Genomic DNA, 20,963 nt, shown 5'->3' with positions numbered 1-20,963 from the left:
GCCGGAAGTCGGGCCGTAACGCCGGAAGTCGGGCGGAGACGCCGGAAGTTGGGCGTAGACGCCGGAAGTTGGGCCGCGGCCTCCGGGTCTCTGTCGGAAGCTGGTCGCCAGCGCCGCGGTTCTTCGCAGACGTAGCCGGCTTTGGGGTTCGGGCTGCGCGGTGGCCACGGGGTGTTCCGAGGCGCTCGCGAACGCGCCTGCGGGCCACAATGTCGCACCCGTCCCCCCAGGCTAAGCCGTCCAACCCCAGTAACCCCCGAGTCTTCTTGGACGTGGACGTCGGAGGGGAGCGAGGTGAGGAGGCGGGGCTCCCGGGGTCGGGGTCCCAGAGGCTGGGGCGGGCCCGCGACCTTGTACCGGTGCCCTGGGGCGTGCGGAAGTTTCTGTCCCGGGGGTGGGGGCGGCCTTTGGGTCTGTCTCACCCGACTTGGCCTCCCTTCCCCGCCACCTGCTTTTATGTTTGGGGGACATTCAGAAAACTCCGGTTATGCGTTTCGGGGGCTCCCGTTCCCCTGTGTCTCTTGCCACGAGACATGTATCAGCAGTTATCGCGATATCTGTAAATTAAAACGATTTTTGCATTTTTTTCTTCTTGTTACGGATTCTTAACTTAGAGGTCCGTTCATCTCGGTGGCCATCGCCTCTGTGTCGGCGTTGGGGAAAGTGAGGTGCATGTGGCGGTGTGGTTGCCTAGGCTACGGTAGCAGCTCGGAGGCGCCTGAGACCTGGTGAATCAGCGCATTGCTTTGTAGCTGAGTTGCTCGCGGTGTGTTTGAATAATGTGTGGACAAAGGAGACATCCGCATTCAGGGGCCGGGGGGACGGTTACGGATACACATTGTTGGCTGGAAAAAAAAAAACCCACTGTATAAAAGTTCCGGATTTTTGTTTTATTTGGTGGGCAAAACTGAGGACGTTAAGCCCGGGGTGCAGCCTGGCAGATAGCTCTGAGGACTGCTCTGAAGGGCTAAGGGAGGAGCCGGGATATATAGGAGTTCTTGCAACAAAAACCAGGTCGTGGGAATATCAAAAGATGACCGTTAACAGAGGAAACCAGACATGTCAAGTTAAGGCACGTAGCGCTTTTCTGTGTATGGGGAGATGCAAGAGTCCGGGCTCACTGAAACCCTTCCTTGGACGTGCACCTCGGCTGCCGGGGCCAGCGTCCTGTGCTTTCTGACCCTGAGTCTCCTCAGGGGGCACCTTTGGGCTGGCTGCAGCGGCTGAGGGCTCGGTGGGCTTGGCACTGGGCAGCCCGTTTGTCTTTATGTTGAGCCCCCGCAGGACTCACTGTCCAGGCGGCTGTAATGAGAGGGCTCGATGGCTGCAACATCCTTTGCTTACTGGTGCGGCAGGTGATCCTCTTCCATTGACTGCACGCGCGCATGCGCACACACACACACACACACACACACACACACACACACACAGAGAGAGAGACAGACTTATATGTATCAGTACATTCATTTTGTTTTGAAATTTAGTGCCAGGTTTAACTTTTACCTGCCTTAGGAATTGTCTAGAATGTGAACTTTTCAGCTTTTGCTTCAGAGGCAGCACTGGGCAGGTTCCACAGAGCACAAAGACTACAGCTGTACCTACAGCATGGCCAACGTGACCCCGCAGGATGTTTCATTTTCTCCTGTTGGTTACTTGGTGATGGGAAGTTATGAGCACATGTCAGAGACATTAATCAAATGAAAACCATTCCTAGTTCATGGTGTCCTTAAATGATGCTACTCTTCTGGCTGCTGTGTTGATGATCCTTTGTAAGATGTAGTAAAATAATTGTTTCAAACTCATCTAGATACATGATACTTAACATGAGGTAGACTGAATTTGAATATTAGAAAAATGACCAAAAAAGAGAACTTGGTATCGCAGTCACCATAATTTTACCAACTCTCCTTTTACCATTTGCTTATTTAGCTGGTTGTTTTGCATACTGACACAGTTTCATTTTTTCTTTCAGTTGGTCGAATTGTCTTGGAATTGTTTGCAGATATTGTACCCAAAACTGCAGAAAATTTTCGTGCATTGTGTACAGGAGAAAAAGGCATTGGACCCACCACTGGGAAACCTCTACATTTCAAAGGATGTCCTTTCCATCGAAGTACATATGCGTTTTCTGAATCTGGTTCTCCTTATAGGTGATTGAATCCTATTCTTTAGGAGTTAGGGAAGAAAACACTAAGTAGAGGGTGAGAGTTAACAGTTACATACAATGGATTATTATTCAGCCATAAAAAGTAATGAAGTACTGACACATGGTACCATGGGGACAAACCTCGAAAATATTATGCTAAGTGATAAAAGCAAGACACAAAAGGTCACTTGTTGTATAACTTCATTTACATGAAATATCCAGAATAGATAAATCCATAGAGACAGAAAGCAGATTGGTGGTTGCCAGGGGCCAGGGGTAGAGGGATGGGGAGTGACTGCTTTTAATTTGTACAAGGTTTCGTTTTGGGGTGATGAAAAGAACTTGAAACTAGACAGAGGTGATAATTAACAGTCCTGTGTATGTACTAAATGTCACTGAATTGTACACTTTAAAATGGTTAGTGGTTAATTTTATGCTATGTAAATTTTACCTCAATTAAAAAACTCCTCCGAACTGTATGACGCCAAAAAAAAAAAAATACTGTTAGTTTCCAAACGGATGCTTTGAGATCTGAGATGATAGCTCAGTTTCATAAAGGTTGGGCTGTGGAAGGTGGAATGAATTATGGGAGAGTACTAACGTTTATTTATACAGAAATGGACTACCCTAGCTTCACCAGGGTGTGGCCGTGGTAAACAAACAGGGCTTGGGTAGCTTGACTACCTGGTGACAGAAAGTTATGCCTACTTCTTGGGCAGGATTGCTTGGGAAGACTGCAGCCAACTTAAAGATTCCGTGTCTTGGACACCTGGTGTGATGTGTGATTAAAAGGTGACTTGTCACACTGTGTAGTCATACCTTTGTTCAGTGATTATTTGATGGCTCCCCCAATAGACTGTAGGCTCCATGAGTTCAGAAACTGTATCTTCTCACCATTTTGTCCTTAGCATCCAGTATAGTTATTGAGTAGGCCTGCAATAAATATTTGTTTAATGAATAAACAAATGAGTTAAACTATGAGTATTTAAATTTTTCTAAAACTTGATTAAGAAAAGATTAACAGTGATTTTAAAATACTTAAACTGTTGATTTACTTTCACGTTTAATAAAATACCAAAATATAAGCATACCATGGAGATATTGCAGGTTCAGTTCCAGGCCACTGCAATAAAGCGAATATTGCAGTAAAGCAAGTCACACAAATTTTTGGTTTCCCAGTGCATATAAAAGTTATGTTTATACTGTAGTCTATTGTGTGTAATAGCATTATGTCTGAAAAAAAAGTATGTACCTTAATCTAAAAATACTTTATTGCTAAAAAAATGCCCAAACAATTATAGTAGTAACGTCAGATTACTCATCACAGATCACCATAACAAATAATAATGAAAGTTTGAAATATTGCAAGAATTACCAAAATGTGATACAGAGACATGAAATGAGCAAATGCTTTTGAAAAAAATGGCACTGATAGACTTGCTCTATGCAGGATTGCCACAAGCCTTGCAGGTTGTAAAGAAAAAAAAACACAGTATCTGCAAAGCGCAATAAATGGAGGAGTGCCTGTGTGCTAATAAAGGGTGTGCAGAAAAGAGTTAACATAGCAGGCCTGAGGCTGCTGGCCTTAGAAGAGTCTACTTGCAAGGGTGGCCATTGCCTGGAGTCAGGGAACGTGGCGCTTGAACCACTCTCCGAATCCTGAAGGTGATTTACTCTGCCTAGACTCTTGGTGCAATCTGATTTATGCTGGACACTGCTTTTCTTTGGGAGTCTGGAATTTTGCTTCCTGCTGGGCAGACAGTGCCTGCAGGATCAGCCCCAGCAGAGACCTTGGGTGCTGAGTCTCTACAGGGCCCTCCTGGGGAGAAACACTGCACATGTTGCTGCATTTCTTTGCTGGGGGGAGGAGGAGGAATGTGCCCTGTGAACGTTCATGGGAGTGAGGGAGCATAAGGGAACACCTGGATTCCTCCAGGCTCCGCCTGTATCTTCTCTCTTTATCATCCAGCTGTGTCTTCTTACTTACTACATCCATGTAATACAAACAGATACCGAGTTCTGTGAGTCCTGGGAAATCTCTGAGCGTGCGGCAGTGTTCTTGGGAACCCTTGCTACTAAGTGATAATATTTGCTGAAGTACTTGCATTACACTGTAACAAACCTCTTGGGAATAATTGGTTTATTCAGTAGCATTTTTGAGTAACCATTATGTGCCCAGCCATGCACATGGTTACCAAGGAGGAAAAAGGGAGTTGCTGTACTTAATTGTTTGCTGGGAGAGACAGATCATTATAATACATATGATAAAAGGGAGGTAGAATCAAGATGCTGTTGGAGAAAAATAAGGAGTTCCAGTTTTGGGGTCTGACAGTTCTATAGGGGAGGTGCCATGTGAACTGATTCTTTTGAGTGTTAGTGGGCCATCAGGGAGTGGGAGTAGCTGGGACTCAGACTGTGAAAAGCCTTTTAAGAGTTTGCAGTTGTGGACGGAGGTGGGGAAAGACAGGAGAGAAGTTGTCCTCATTACGACATATCTGTTAGTCAGCATTGCTACAGTCGTCCGTAGCTTCTAATGGCGATTTTCCTTTTTTGTAGTTATTAAGAAGTTTATGATTCAGGGTGGAGACTTCTCAAATCAGAATGGGACAGGTGGAGAAAGTATTTATGGTGAAAAATTTGAAGATGAAAATTTCCATTATAAGGTAAAGTAGACAAAAATGCATGTTTGTTACTGATAATAAAGGTTGTTATGTGTCTGGGATACTTGTTGAATTAGGATAAATGCCTCAGATGTGCTCAGATCTCCTTGTGAAAGGCATCATATTTGTAAATATACATCTTTTTTTGGTTAATAAATTTATTTTATTTATTTATCTTTGGCTGTGTTGGGTCTTCATCGCTGCGCACAGGCTTTCTCTAGTTGTGGCGAGCGGGGGCTGCTCTTCATTGCAGTACGCGGGCTTCTCATTGCGGTGGCTTCTCTTGTTGCGGAGCACGGGCTCTAGTCACACGGGCTTCAGTAGTTGTGGCACGTGAGCTCAGTAGTTGTGGCTCGTGGGCTCTAGAGCACAGGCTCAGTAGTTGTGGTGCACGGGCTTAGTCACTCCGCGGCATGTGGGATCTTCCCGGACCAGGGCTCGAACCCGTGTCCCCTGCATTGGCAGGCGGATTCTTAACCACTGCGCCACCAGGGAAGCCCCATAAATATACATCTTTAAGGCAAAAAAATTTTATCCAGTAGTGATTTTATTGGTAAGAATGCAACAGCTATTTCATTGTGATCCAGGTTATACTTCAGTAAAGCCAGTGTGTTTTTAAGGGTGGCCACCATATGGCAAAACTGTTTCCAGGAAAAGTGTGCTCGTCAGAGGGATGGTAACTTGTGCATCTTTATGCTTAAACTTGAAGAGCAACAAAAGCATCACTAATGTCTGGGATGTCAGGGGATTTGCAAACTAGCAGATCTGGTTAACGTCCAGGCTTCTAAAGGACATTAGTGGTGCCTGTGCCTTCTTCCTTGTCCCAAGATGTCCCCATCGGGGTATGTTGCATCATTCAAGTTATAAGAATGGACATGTAAGTACAAAAAGTAAAGTGACTTTTTTTTGGAAATGAGGAATATGAGCAAGGTAATTAGGGTAATTTGAGAATAAAATGTCATCAGTCTTTTAAACAGTTTATTGCCTGCAGCTAGCACTGTCACTGGCGCCAAAGAGTTTATAGAAATGAAATGCCTTCATGATAAGGGATTGAAAATCTTGCCAGAAAGACAAGATTAAAACACATAGGACAACTGGGGAATAATATAATAATACTCTAGTAAATGCTAAAAGTTGATTGTGACTTTCTGTGTATGCTGTAGGAAAAAAGTATGATATATATTAGGGAAGACACTGAGGGGGAATGGATACTTAAGCTGGGCAAACTGGACCTCGCAAGGTGGCTGAGATTTGGTTAGAAGGAACTAGAATACAGATGCCAGTTTGAGGGAGGGATGTGAGTGAGGAAGGACAAAGGCGTGAGGAGGCTGAGGAAATAAGGTTAATAATATTTAATATCGTGGGAAAAGCACCAAACTTTTGGAAGGGAGAAAGGGAAGCTACCAGAAGGATGAACACTAAGATCATGTGATGGACACGTTGAGAAGAAGCAAGGGGGCCTTTTTCAAGGGCATTTGGTTCTTCTTGCCTTCTACACGCTTGGTGGCCTTGACGGCAGGGCTAGATTTAGGCTGAGGGGTAAAGGCACCTTAGGCAGGAGGACTAGCATGAGCGTTACACGTGCGGCCCAACAAAGAGTGCGTTTAGGAAGCCTTCGGCTCAGGTGGGAAGAGGAAGACAGTGGGACCACAGAGCCTTCGAGCAGGCTGGGCCAAGGTAGAAGCTGGGTTTCGGGAGGTACACGGCGGTTCCTTTTGGGCATTCTCTGAAGAAGTGCTTCACCCGGATGAAAGCCGTGATATTTGGCTTCCTTGGAGAGTAGGAAAGGACCTAACGGAACTTGCAGTCTAAACTGAATGTCCCTTGCTGTTCTCAGTGTAAAGAAAGAATCATGAAGAATCATAATGTAGGCCTGAGAGCGGGAGCACGGTTGAACGCTTTTCAGAAAAAAGCGCCCTCGCCATAAGAAAGGGCAAAGCCGAATTACTAGATCTTCATCTTAAAGATGAAGCGTAAGCATTTTCTCAATAGGGCCGGTTTAGAAGTACCACCCCTGCCCCCCACGATTGTTTGTTACTTCATTCGGTTTCATAAGCTGTTCTTAAAGTTTAAAAAGTGATTAAGTATGCCACGTTTTGTGAATTAAAGGTTACAGTTGGTACAACTGTACACTACACTGTGTGATCTAAACTGTATTGCAGTCCACCCTAGTTCTGTGAGTGGTTGGTAGAGAGTAACTCAGACAATAGCTCTAACCTTGCTTCTCTGTAACGGCGTTTATTCCTGCAGCACGATAAGGAGGGGTTGCTGAGCATGGCAAATGCAGGCCGCAACACAAACGGCTCCCAGTTCTTCATCACCATGGTTCCCACTCCTCACCTGGATGGCAAACACGTGGTGTTTGGCCAAGTGCTTAAAGGAATGGGTGTGGCAAGGATTCTGGAGAATGTGGAGGTGAAAGGTGAAAAACCTGCCAAAGTGAGTACCACGTGACAGGGTAAGACCCTCGCTATCCTAGCTGCCGTCTTAGCAAATGTAAGTAAACGGCTCAGATGATGGTTCGCTGAAAGACGTTAGGACGGCTCTTGTTAAAGAAGCCTGGACCTGCCACTTTTTCTTCAAAGCTCTTTTCTACACTGGGAGAGATGAGGGCAGTTTAAAAGGAGGTTGTTAGGATTTCGGCATCAGTCTTGCTGATTTTGGTAACTTAACTCTCCTAGACCTGCAAAACTTTGAGTCAGTGTATACGAGTACAGAGAGAGCAGGAAACCGGGAAACCTTGGTCTCCTCTCTGCCATTTAACTTGTGGTTTAGGCTTGCTCTTGTTCTTTAACTTTCCTTGGCCCGTTTCCTCATCCTACATAAGTCATTTAAGGGTTTAGACTGGATTATGTCACTCCCAAGATGCTTGTACTCTAAATGTCTGTGAATCCACATGGCCACCACAGACCCACCCTCACGGGCAGGGTTGTGAGTGGAATTGGAGACTCAGACCTGCAGGAGTGGGGCGGCCACTCAGTGTGCGAAGGAAACAGCAGTCAGTGAGTCGAAGGCACATGCCCACGTAAGGAGCATCCCACAGGGGATGATGAAACTTCCCACGTAGTCTATGTACGCGGAGCTGCTGGACAGCAGCAGCAGGCACATGTGCTGCGAAGTGACCCTGCTGTGCTCCTCGGGGTGTGTGCAGAGGTACGCCTCCCGATGCCAGCCTGTCGCGTCAGAAGCGGCTTGGACGCTGTTGCTCATGCCTTGCGGCTGGAGAGCTTTTAAACCCAGACTCTTGTTAAAGTCGTCATTAATATAGTAGATGCTTCTACAATTTAGGGTTATTTTTACAGTTGTGTGTTACTGCAGATTGCGGAGAACTGAAGGAAGGGGATGATTGGGGAATATTCCCCAAGGATGGATCTGGTGACAGTCATCCAGACTTCCCCGAGGATGCAGACATAGATGTAAAAGATGTGAGTACTTTCACGTGGGTTAAAGCTTAAGTACTTAAACTGCTAAAAATATTTAGCACTAAAATTTTGAGCTTTTTGTATCAGTCTGTCTCAATGATGGAACTTAGCACTAAACCGCGTTACATACTCAAACCCAACATATTCGTGTTCTTTCTTTTATACAGGTAGATAAAATTTTATTAATAACGGAAGACTTAAAAAACATTGGAAATACTTTTTTCAAATCCCAGAACTGGGAGATGGCCATTAAAAAATACACAAAAGTTTTAAGGTAATAAAATATTTTTAATAAATTGCTGTAAGAACTTGAAATTGAATTATAAACTGAAATTCAAGAGTTGTTTTTTCTATCTTTGGCATATTACTTGCAGAGTAACCAGGTGTATTGAAATAGTTGCATTTCTTTGGCTGCTTCCAGATTCTTATTTTGAAAAATTTCAAAACACAGAAAAGTTAAGAATAGTACATGGATAGCCATGTACCTTTACCTGTGTTCACCAGTTTTTAAGTTTTGCCACACTTGTTTTTGTAGAATCATTTTGAAAGGAAATTGCAGATGCCATGACACTTTACCCCTCAATATTTTAGCAAGTATTTCCTGAGAAGCCAGGACACTCTTCTACTTGGCCTTAAGACTATGAAAACATCTCCCAAATATCATTATGTCATCCATATTCAAAGGTCCCCAGTTGTTTCAGTTTTGTTTTGTTTTTACGCCAGTATCCATTGTATCCTTTGGTTTTATGTCTCTAAGGCTCCTCTAATCTTTAATCTCCACGTTTTCTAGTCATTTGCATTTTGTGGCATCGAAGCCCATTGTCTTACGGAATACCATCTGTGTGTGTTTATTGCTTCCTCAAGATTAGTTTGAGGTTACATATTTTAGCAAGGACTTGAATAGATGACGTGCATGTTTCCTATGATACCATGTCCTGAAGGCACATGGCAGTTTTGCCCGTTTTGAGTTTTGGCACTTGGTTAAAGTGGCGTTAGCCACGTTTCTGTTATGAAAGTACCTTTCCCCTTTGTAAATAATAAGTCCTCTGTGAGGTGATAGTTGTGAGATTGTGTGAACATCTCATTCCTAGCCTTTCATCCAGTGGTTTCAGCATCACTGAAGCCCTTTGCCTGAATCAGTTATTACACTGACGCTTGCAGAACTGCGATTTTCTGTCATTCTGCAGTTACAAGCTGTCGTTCTTCTGTTTGAAAGACCCCCCACCCTCCTTTTTTTAAAGTATTACTGTAGTATTTGATCAATTCAACGAATTATACTATTACCGTCATTCTTTCTGATGCATGAAGGCTTCCCCATTGTTTGGTGGGAGCCCCTTTCCTGTATCCCTTTGTTCTGTTAGTCTGTGAGCTCTTGCTTTCTGCCACAAGATGGTCCAGACCCATCTTATACTTGTGTCCAGATCTGAGTTCCTCCAAGGAGCCCTGATTCTTTTCAGTGGGGGACAGACTCTAGAAACCAAATTCTGGGGGCCAGGCCCTTTTCAGTAAACAGCTAGGAACTACAGTAAAAGACAAGTCAGAATCACCACCACAGGGCTCTTCACCTGTCCCCATTCCAGTCCCTGTCCCACAGTGACAGCCTTGGTTCCAAACCTAATTACACTGGAAAGTGGGCGATGGAAACCTGAGCTTTACAAATAGAAGTTTTCCTTACTGTATAATCTCTAGGTTTGGGGATTGTTCTTAAGTTGGCCTCTTTGAACATTTTGGGAAAGAAGTTGGAACAAGTAAAAAAAAAAAATCTTCTAAAGGAAAGCATTTAATAAAAAGATTGTGGTCATTAAGAACATTAATACTAGCATGTGATGAACTTTTATATCAGAACTGACACAGCACGTTTTGACCGAGTGGAGGAGAGCAGAGTTAAGTCTTAACGGGGCTGCTTGCTGCTTGTACCGATGTGTTCTCCAGGTATGTGGAAGGCTCGAAGGCTGCTACTGAGAACTCAGACAGAGCAAAGCTGCAGCCTGTCGCTTTGAGCTGCCTGCTGAATATCGGCGCCTGCAAACTGAAGCTGTCCGACTGGCAGGGAGCAGTCGACAGCTGTTTGGAGGTAAGTCTCTTGATGTTACCTTTTTGAAAGAGTTGGATGATGACTTACTACTTCGAACAAAGGCAGTTTTATGTGACACTACTGTTACCTTATTGCGGAGGACCTAGTGAGACCCAGTGAAACATAATCTAAGTCACTTTATCTCTAAGTATTCTGGACCTCAGTTCTTCCTCTCAGACCATTCATTTAGCTGATAACACTACATCACTTAATTTCTCTGAAGACACTTTCTTCCTCAGCTCATTTATTCACTTAACTGTTGAGCGCCTGTTACGTGCCAGGCATTGGAAGACAGAGCCAGGAATGACTGCGACTGTGGCCGGCCAGGTTGTTAGCAGAGCGTCGTTGCTTTGCGATCTTGAGCAAGTTCCTACTTGCAGAGTCCGAATTTCTTTATACGCCAAATGGAAATACTACTTTCCTCCTGGGATTGTTAAGAAGACCGTGTGTAATGCACGTAAAGCGTTTAGCGCACTGCTGGGAGCAGGTTAAGCAGCTAACAGACGCTTCGGTGTTTTAATTGAAAGACCCTCCCCTCCAGGAACTTTTTTGGTGCGAGAAGGAGTCAGTTTCAATGTAGGGTCATCAGGACTTGTACAGGGACAGTGCGTGCTGTTGGGACACACAGGAAGGTCCCCTGCCTTCATGGGGACGTCCGGGAGTGCTAACCGACAAAGCTGGCAAGGTGGCAGCCTGCCTCCCTCTTGCACAGTTTGAACAGTTTTCCAAACTAAAACATATATTTTAGATAGACCGCCTCTAGTAATTTTTATGTATATTGCACATTAATCTAGGTCACAAAGATCAGCTATGCCCAAGCAAGTGGAAATAAAATGAGATCCTAATTTAGTGGGGTAGGTGGAATAAGGAATAAGAATGTATTCATTAGGGGGGAGCATGCGACAGAGGATGAGATGGTTCTTCACTCGGGATCGCTTTTTGACCTTTGTGAGGCAGATACCATATACCCTTTTCAGTAAAATCTGAATATTGACCTTTAAAAGATGTTACTAAATACACTAATTTTAAAATGTTCCAGAGGAGAAACCTATTAAAAGTTACTCATGCTCCTGAAAAACCCCTAGATGTCAACTAAATGAGTGTATACAAATTTCTATTCAGAATGTTTTTCTCCTATCAGCTAGGGCCCAATCAGGAGATAGACACCACACAGTAATTCCAACAGAGCAAGGTTACTGTCAGATACACATAAGGGGCGGATTGGAGTAGCGAGGGGTTGGCTAGGAGAGGGAACACTGAAGGATCTGGGCATTGCAGGATATACGTGTGTGTATATGTGCAGAGACGTGTGATGCAGGAGCAGCTGCTCCCTCTGGGCTGCATGGAGGCTCTGGGCCGAGAGCCAGGCACGTTGGGGATGGGGACTGGGCCTCACTGGGTGCCCCGGAGCTTCGGGGAGCTTGCTGGGACCCGGAAGGGAAGTGGGTCCCTCGCCCGTGGGCACTGGGCGCCCTCTGCTGACAAAGCAGCGTGTAACTGCAGGCTCTCAGGGCCCAGCGCCCTTATCACAAAACAGTGAACAGTTGGTTCGGAGCTGACGGGCAGTAAATGGAAATCCAGCATGTATACATAGTACTCAGTAGTTAGATAAAAATATTAATTGTATAACTTTCTGTAGGTCCTTGAAATAGATCCGGCAAATACCAAAGCACTGTACCGTAGAGCCCAAGGATGGCAAGGACTAAAAGAATACGACCAAGCATTGGTAAAGTTTTGTCTTAAATTTTACTTTATTTTTTAACATCTTTATTGGAGTATAATTGCTTTACAATCGTGTGTTAGTTTCTGCTTTACAACAAAGTGAATCAGTTACACATGTACATATGTCCCCGTATCTCTTCCCTCTTGTGTCTCCCTCCCACCCTCTCTATCCCACCCCTCTAGGTGGTCACAAAGTACCGAGCTGATGTCCCTGTGCTATGCGGCTGCTTTCCACTAGCTGTCTGTTTTACGTTTGGTAGTGTATATATGTCACTGCCACTCTCTCACTTTGTCCCAGCTTACCCTTCCCCCTCCCCGTATCCTCAAGTCCATTATCTAGTAGGTCTGCATCTTTATTCCTGTCCAGCCCCTAGGTTCTTCATGACCATTTTTTTTTTTTTAGATTCCATATATATGTGTTAGCATATGGTATTTTTCTCTTTCTGACTTACTTCACTCTGTGTGACAGTCTCTAGGTCCGTCCACCTCACTACAGACAACTCAGTTTTTTTCCTTTTTATGGCTGAGTAGTATTCCATTGTATGTGTGTGCCACTTCTTCTTTATCCATTCCTCTGTTGATGGACACTTACGTTGCTTCCATGTCCTGGCTCTTGTAAATAGAGCTGCAATGAACATTGTGGTACATGACTCTTTGAATTATGGTTTTCTCAGGGTACATGGCCAGTAGTGGGATTGCTGGGTCATACGGTAGTTCTATTTTTAGTTTTTTAAGGAACCTCCATACTGTTCTCCATAGTGGCTGTATCAACTTACATTCCCACCAACAGTGCAAGAGGGTTTCCTTTTCTCCACACCCTCTCCAGCATTTATTGTTTGTAGATTTTTTGATGATGGCCATTCTGACCTGTGTGAGGTGATACCTCATTGTAGTTTTTTTTTTTTTTTTTTGCGGTATGCGGGCCTCTCACTGTTGTGGCCTCCCCCGTTGCGGAGCACAGGCTCCGGACGCGCAGGCTCCGGACGCGCAGGCTCAGCGGCCATGGCTCACGGGCCCAGCCGCTCCGCGGCATATGGGATCCTCCCAGACCGGGGCACGAACCCGTATCCCCTGCATCGGCAGGCGGACTCTCAACCACTTGCGCCACCAGGGAGGCCCCTCATTGTAGTTTTGATTTACATTTCTCTAATGATTAATGATGTTGAGCATTCCTTCATGTGTTTGTTGGCAATCTGTATACCTTCTTTGGAGAAATGTCTGTTTAGCTCTTCTGCTCTTTTTTGGATTGTGTTGTTTGTTTTTTTAATATTGAGCTACATGAGCTGCTTGTAAATTTTGGAGATAATCCTTTGTCTGTTGCTTCATTTGCAAATATTTTCTCCCATTCTGACGGTTGTCTTTTTCATCTTGTTTATGGTTTTCTTTGCTGTGCAAAAGCTTTTAACTTTGCTTAGGTCCCATTTGTTTATTTTTGCTTTTATTTCCATCTCTGTAGGAAGTGGGTCAAAAAGAATCTTGCTGTGATTTATGTCATAGAGTGTTCTGCCAATGCTTTCCTCTAAGAGTTTGATGGTGTCTGGCCTTACATTTAGGTCTTTAATCCATTTTGAGTTTACTTTTGTGTATGGTGTTAGGGAAGGTTCTAATTTCATTCTTCTACATGTAGCTGTCCAGGTTTCCCAACACCACTTATTGAAGAGGCTGTCTTTTCTCCACTGTATATTCTTGCCTCCGTTATCAAAGATAAGGTGACCGTAGGTGCATGGGTTTATCTTTGGGCTTTCTATCCTGTTCCATTGATCTATATTTCTGTTTCTGTGCCAGTACCATACTGTCTTGATTATTTTAGCTTTGTAGTATAGTCTGAAGTCAGGGAGCCTGATTCCTCCAGCTCCATTTTTTGTTCTCAAGATTGCTTTGGCTATTTGGGGTGTTTTGTGTTTCCATACCAATTGTGAAATTTCTTGTTCTAGTTCTGTGAAAAATGCCAGTGGTAGTTTGATACGGATTGCATTGAATCTGTAGATTGCTTTGGGTACTAGAGTCATTTTCACAATGTTGAGTCTTCCAATCCAAGAACATGGTATATCTCTCCATCTGTTTGTATCATCTTCAATTTCTTTCATCGGTGTCTTATAGTTTTCTGCATACAGGTCTTTTGTCTCCTTAGGTAGGTTTGTTCCTACATATTTTATTCTTTTTGTTGCAGTGGTAAATGGGAGTGTTCCCTTAATTTCTCTTACAGATTTTTCATCATTAGTGTATAGGAATGCAAGAGACTTCCGTGCATTAATTTTGTATCCTGCTACTTTACCAAATTCATTGATTAGTTCTAGTAGTTTTCTGGTAGCATCTTTAGGATTCTCTATGTATAGTATCATGTCATCTGCAAACAGTGACAGCTTTACTTCTTCTCTTCCGATTTGGATTCCTATTATTTCTTTTTCTTCTCTAATTGCTGTGGCTAAAACTTCCAAAACTATGTTGAATAATAGTGGTGAGAGTGGGCAACTTTGTCTTGTTCCTGATCTTAGTGGAAATGGTTTCAGTTTTTCACCATTGAGGATGATGTTGGCTGTGGGTTTGTCATATATGGCCTTTATTATGTTGAGGAAAGTTCCCTCTATGCCTACTTTCTGGAGAGTTTTTATCATAAATGGGTGTTGAATTTTGTCGAAAGATTTCTCTGCATCTGTTGAGATGATCATATGGTTTTTATCCTTCAGTTTGTTAATATGGTGTATCACATTGATTGATTTGCGTATATTGAAGAATCCTTGCATCCCTGGGATAAACCCCACTTGATCATAGTGTAAGATCCTTTTAATGTGCTGCTGGATTCTGTTTGCTACTGTTCTGTTGAGGATTTTTGCATCTGTGTTCATCAGTGATATTGGCCTGTAGTTTTCTTGCTTTGTGACATCTTTTTCTGGTTTTGGTATCAGGGTGATTGTGGCCTCGTAGAATGAGTTTGGGAGTGTTCCTCCCTCTGGTATATTTTGGAAGGTTTTGAGAAGGACAGGTGTTAGGTGTTCTCTAAATGTTGCATAGAATTCACCTGTGAAGCCATCTGGTCCTGGGCTTTTGTTTGCTGGAAGATTTTTTTTTTTTTTTCCCCCTTGTACGTGGGCCTCTCACTGTTGTGGCCTCTCCCATTGCGGAGCACAGACTCCAGATGCACAGGCTCAGGGGCCATGGTTCATGGGCCCAGCCACTCCACGGCATGTGGGATCTTCCCGGACTGGGGCACGAACCCGTGTTCCCTGCATCGGCAGGCGAACTCTCAACTCCTGTGCCATCAGGGAAGCCCTTGTTGGAAGATTTTAAATCAGTTTCAATCTCAGTGCTTGTGATTGGTCTGTAGATATTTTCTATTTCTTCCTGGTTCGGTCTCAGAAGGTTGTGCATTTCTAAGAATTGATCCATTTCTTCCAGGTTGTCCACTTTATTGGCATACATTTGCTTGTAGTAATCTCTCATGATCCTTTGTATTTCGGCAGTGTCAGTTGTTACTTCTCCTTTTTCATTTCTAATTCTATGATTGGAGTCTTCTCCCCCTTTTTTTTTTTTATAAGTCTGGCTAATGGTTTATCAATTTTGCTTATTTTCTCAAAGAACCAGCTTTTAGTTTCATTGCTCTTTGCTATCATTTCCTTCATTTCTTTTTCATCTATTTCTGATCTGATGTTTATGATTTCTTTCCTTCTGCTAACTTTGGGGTTTTATTCTTCTTTCTCTAATTGCTTTAGGTGTAAGGTGAGGTTGTTTGAGATGTTTCCTGTTTCTTGAGGTAGGATTGTACTGCTACAAACTTCCCTCTTAGAACTGCTTTTGTTGCCTCCTGTAGGTTTTGTGTAGTCATGTATTCCTTGTCATTTGTTTCTAGGTATTTTTTGATTTCCTCTTTGATTTCTTTAGTGATCTCTTGGTTGTTTAGTAGCATATTATTTAGACTGCATGTGTTTGTATTGCTTACAGATTTTTTCCCTGTAATTGATACCTAGTCTCATAGTGTTGTGGTCGGAAAAGATAGTTGATACGATTTCAGTTTTCTTAAATTTACCAAGGCTTGATTTGTGACCCAAGATGTGATCTATCCTGGAGAATGTTCCGTGAGCACTTGAGACGAACGTGTATTGTTGTTTTTGGGTGGAATGTCCTATAAGTATCAATTAAGTCCATCATGTTTAATGTATCATTTAAAGCTTGTGTTTCCTTATTTATTTTCACCTTGGATGATCTGTCCATTGGTGAAAGTGGGGTGTTAAAGTCCCCTACTATGATTGTGTTAGTCGACTTCCCCTTTTATGGCTGTTAGTATTTGCCTTATGTATTGAGGTGCTCCTATGTTGGGTGCATAAATATTTACAATTGTTCTATCTTCTTCTTGGATTGATCCCTTGATCATTATGTACTGTCTTTCTTTGTCTCTTGTAAAAGTCTTTGTTTTAAAGTCTATTTTGTCTGATATGAGAATTGCTACTCCAGCTTTCTTTTGATTTCCATTTGCATGGAGTATCTTTTTCCATCCGCTCACTTTCAGTCTGTATGTGTCCCTAGGTCTGAAGTGGGTCTCTTGTAGACAGCATATGTATATGGGTCTTGTTTTTCTATACATTCAGCCAGTCTGTGTCTTGGTTGGAGCATTTAATCCATTTACATTTAAGGTAATTATCGATATGTATGTTCCTATTACCATTTTCTTAATTGTTTTGGGTTTATTATTGTAGGTCTTTTCCTTCTCCTGTGTTTCCTGCCTAGAGAAGTTCCTTTAGCGTTTGTTGTAAAGCTGGTTTGGTGGTGCTGAATTCTCTTAGCTTTTGCTTGTCTGTAAAGGTTTTAATTTCGCCATCAAATCTGAATGAGATCCTTGCTGGGTAGAGTAATCTTTGTGGCAGGTTTTCCTCCTTCATCACTTTAAATATGTCCTGCCACTCCCTTCTGGCTAGCAGAGTTTCTGCTGAAAGATCAGCTGTTAACCTCATGGGGATTCCCTTATGTTATTTTTCCCTTGCTGCTTTTAATATTTTTTCTATTTAATTTTTGATAGTTTGATTAATATGTGTCTTGGTGTGTTTCTCCTTGGATTTACCATGTATGGGACTCTCTGCTTCCTGGACTTGATTAACTATTTCTTTTCCCATATTAGGGAAGTTTTCAACTATAATCTCTTCAAGTATTTTCTCAGTCCCTTTCTATTTCTCTTCTTCTTCTGGGAACCCTATAATTCGAATGTTGGTGTGTTTAATGTTGTCCCAGAAGTCTGAGACTGTCCTCAATTCTTTTCATTCTTTTTTCTTTATTCTGCTCTGAGGTAGTTATTTCCACTCTTTTATCTTCCAGGTCACTTATCCGTTCTTCTGCCTCATTCTGCTATTGATCCCTTCTAGAGTATTTTTAATTTCATTTATTGTGTTGTTCATTGTTGCTTGTTTCATCTTTAGTTCTTCTAGGTCCTTGTTAAATGTTTCTTGTATTTTCTCTATTCTATTTCCAAGATTTTGGATCATCTTTACTATGATTATTCTGAATTGTTTTTCAGGTAGACTGCCTATTTCCTCTTCATTTGTTAGGTCTGGTGGGTTTTTATCTTCCTCCTTCATCTGCTGTGTGTTTCTCTGTCTTCTCATTTTGCTTAACTTACTGTGTTTGTGATCTCCTTTTTGCAGGCTGCAGGTTCGTAGTTCTCGTTTTTTTTGGTGTCTGTCCCCAGTGGCTAAGGTTTGTTCAATGGGTTGTGTAGGTTTCCTGGAGGAGGGGACTAGTGCCTGTGTTCTGGTGGATGAGGCTGGATCTTGTCTTTCTGGTGAGCAGGTCTACGTCTGGTGGTGTGTTTTGGGGTGTCTGTGGCCTTATTATGATTTTAGGCAGCCTCTCTGCTAATGGGTGGGTTTGTGTTTCTGTCTTGCTAGTTGTTTGGCATAGGGTGTCCTGCACTGTAGCTTGCTGGTGGTTGAGTGGAGCTGGGTCTTGGTGTTGAGATGGAGATCTCTGGGAGATTTTCGCCGTTTGATATGTGGAGCTGGGAGGTCTCTTGTGGACCAGTGTCCTGAAGTTGGCTCTCCCACCTCAGAGGCACAGCACTGACTCCTGGCTGCAGCACCAAGAGCCTTTCATCCACACGGTTCAGAATAAAAGGGAGAAAAAAAGAAAGAATGAAGGTAAAATAAAATAAAGTAAAATAAAATAAAGCTATTAAAATAAAAATATTAAGAAAAAAATTTTGTAAGTAATAATTAAAAAAAACCAAAATGGACAAACAGAACCCTAGGACAAATGGTAAAAGCAAAGCTATACAGACAAAATCACACACAGGAGCATACACATAGACACTGAGAAAAAGAGAAAAAGGGAAAAAAAATATATATATCGTTGCTCCCAAAGTCCACCTCCTCAATTTGGGATGATTCGTTGTCTATTCAGGTATTCCACAGATGCAGCGTACATCAAGTTGATTGTGGAGATTTAATCTGCTGCTCCTAAGGCTGCTGGGAGAGATTTCCCTTTCTCTTCTTTGTTCGCACAGCTCCTGGGGTTCAGCTTTGGATTTGGTCCCGCCTGTGCGTGTAGGTGGCCTGAGGATGTCTGTTCTTTGCTCAGACAGGACAGGGTTAAAGGAGCCACTGATTCGGGGGCTCTGCCTCACTCAGGCCCGGGGGAAGGAGGGGCACGGAGGCGGGGCGAGCCTGTGGCGGCAGAGGCCAGCGTGACGCTGCACCAGCCTGAGGCGCGCCGTGCGTTCTCCCGGGGAAGGGAAGTTGTCCCTGGGTCACGGGACCCTGGCAGTGGCGGGCTGCACAGGCTTCGGGAGGGGAGGTGTGGAGAGTGACCTGGGCTTGCACATAGGCTTCTTGGTGGCGGCAGCAGCAGCTTTAGCGTCCCATGCCCGTGTCTGGGGTCCATGCTGTTAGCTGCGGCTCGCGCCCGTCTCTGGAGCTTCTGTAGGCGGTGCTCTGAATCCCCTCTCCTCGCGCACCAGGAAACAAAGAGGCAAGAAAAGGTCTCTTGCGTCTTAGGCAGGTCCAGACTTTTCCCTGGACTCCCTCCCGGCCAGCCGTGGTGCACTAACCCCTTCAGGTTGTGTTCACGCCGCCAACCCCAGTCCTGTCCCTGTGCTCCGAGCAAAGCCTGAGCCACAGCTCCCAGCCCTGCCCGCCCCGGTGGGTGAGCAGACAAGCCTCTCAGGCTGGTGAGTGCTGGTTGGCACCGATCCTCTGTGCGTTAATCTCTCCGCTTTCCCCTCCGCACCCCTGTTGCTGCGCTCTCCTCTGCGGCTCCGAAGCTTCCCCCCACCGCCACCCGCAGTCTCCGCCCGCGAAGGGGCTCCTAGTGTGTGGAAACCTTTCCTCCTTCACGGCTCCCTCCCACTGGTGCAGGTCCCGTCCCTGTCCTTTTGTCTGTGTGTTTTCTTTTTTCTTTTGCCCTACCCAGGTACGTGGGGAGTTTCTTGCCTTTTGGGGTGTCTGAGGTCTTCTGTCAGCGTTCAGTAGGTGTTCTGTAGGGCTTGTTCCATGTGTAGATGTAGTTTTGATGTATCTGTGGGGAGGAAGGTGATCTCCACCTCTTACTCCTCTGCCATCTTGAAGCTCCTCTGTTTTAAAATTTAATTAAAAAAAAAACCACTTTCATAACTCATAACCTAATATTTAAATGTTTTTTTTTTTTTCCAATTAAAGGCTGATCTTAAGAAAGCTCAGGAGATAGCACCAGAGGATAAAGGTAAGTTGGCAGTTTCAGTAGTGCAAGTTCATTTTGTCCCTTAAGAATTTATCCTCATGAACCAGCATACCCTTTGCCACTTAGAGGATGGTTGTCCAGCAGATACTGCAGAACGCCTGTTACAGGCCAGGCTCCAGTCATGCTGCAGAAAGCACAAGTCAGGGTCCCTGCCTTCAGCTTACACTCCCACTGCTTTCCACGTGTCTGAAGACTGTTTGCTCTGCTGTCCTGTAATTCTAGATGGAAGAGCAGCATTAGAAGACACAGTATTTAGGGTGAATTTAGTGTTTGGGACCATTTCTTAAGCTGAACGTGGCCATGACCTAAATATTCTAGCTACTGAATATGTTTTAGGAAAGTTTTGGAAAGCTGCAACAAAAATAAGCCTGTTTTTCAAATAAACCAAGTACAAATGGCGATTCTAGGTCTAGATGTGGAAATAGGTCTTTGGGGAGGTACTTCAGTGGGGTCCCCCCTCTGATGGAAGGGAGAAGGCACATCTGTGTGTAATTCAGTTAGTTCTCTCGGTGGACAGTCTCCTAAAATTGTGCTCTGTGGTTTTTATGTTTGTGTGGTCGCTTTCTCCAAGTAAAATGTGCTCAGTTACTCTTCGAAGAGTTATATCATTTTTTATCATACTAAAGCATGAGTTTGCTGGTTAGCCTAATTTTTTGGATGTTTTGTGAAATAACTCATATTACATATTTATTTTGCAGCTATCCAGGCAGAATTGCTGAAAGTCAAGCAAAAGATAAAGGCACAGAAAGATAAAGAGAAGGCAGCTTATGCAAAAATGTTTGCTTAATAAGGAATTCAGTTTTGCTTAAGTATGAATTGATTGTATAAAGTGAGTAAAACAATTTAAGGGTCTTGTCTATTATGTATGATCCCTAATGTGTTCCCTTTGAGACTTCAGTTCCCATTGTTTGCAGTCTAGGAATACAGGTAGGGATTCACTCTTAATAGATCAGTGTTACAAAATATGGTGAAGTTGAACTCATTTTAAATGGCTCTCTGCATTACAAAGGATAATGGTGTCCAGTGTATTTTAAACTCCTAGACACATCTTGTTTGAATAAACAGATGAAAACTTAAGTATGTATGTTGTTTTTCTCAGTTCTTTGATGCATCTATGACCTGTGTGCAGGGCTGGCAGACGTCTCTAAAGGGTCAGGTAGACATTACAGTCTGTCACAGCTACTCAGTTCTGCACCTGGAGCTCAAAAGCCCCCGTCGACAGTGTGTAAACCAGGAGGCAC

At 43.6% G+C, this 20,963-nt stretch overlaps 1 protein-coding gene across 1 annotated transcript; it reads left to right on the top strand.

Moving 5' to 3' along the window:
- The first annotated feature begins 82 nt into the window (after positions 1 to 82).
- On the top strand, positions 83 to 20,799 carry PPID (peptidylprolyl isomerase D). Its single transcript, XM_060114591.1, has 10 exons — positions 83 to 294; positions 1,973 to 2,113; positions 4,703 to 4,809; positions 7,057 to 7,245; positions 8,109 to 8,231; positions 8,396 to 8,502; positions 10,161 to 10,302; positions 11,942 to 12,028; positions 19,662 to 19,704; positions 20,421 to 20,799. Exons 1-10 carry the CDS (start codon positions 210 to 212, stop codon positions 20,507 to 20,509), a joined length of 1,113 nt encoding a protein of 370 aa, XP_059970574.1. The 5' UTR covers positions 83 to 209; the 3' UTR covers positions 20,510 to 20,799.
- Positions 20,800 to 20,963: the final 164 nt, after the last annotated feature.

The sequence above is a fragment of the Mesoplodon densirostris genome, chromosome 1, assembly GCF_025265405.1.
Source record: "Mesoplodon densirostris isolate mMesDen1 chromosome 1, mMesDen1 primary haplotype, whole genome shotgun sequence".
In the NCBI taxonomy this organism is placed as follows: Eukaryota; Metazoa; Chordata; class Mammalia; order Artiodactyla; family Ziphiidae; genus Mesoplodon; species Mesoplodon densirostris.
This window is presented reverse-complemented; position numbering and strand designations above follow the sequence as displayed.

Bases quoted from the DNA above. Each gene is read 5' to 3' on its own strand.
- PPID (XM_060114591.1), top strand. From the start codon at position 210: ATGTCGCACCCGTCCCCCCAGGCTAAGCCGTCCAACCCCAGTAACCCC. The intron at 2,114-4,702 runs GTACATATGCGT...CCTTTTTTGTAG, and splicing joins AGGATGTCCTTTCCATCGAA to TTATTAAGAAGTTTATGATT. The intron at 8,503-10,160 runs GTAATAAAATAT...TGTGTTCTCCAG, and splicing joins AAATACACAAAAGTTTTAAG to GTATGTGGAAGGCTCGAAGG.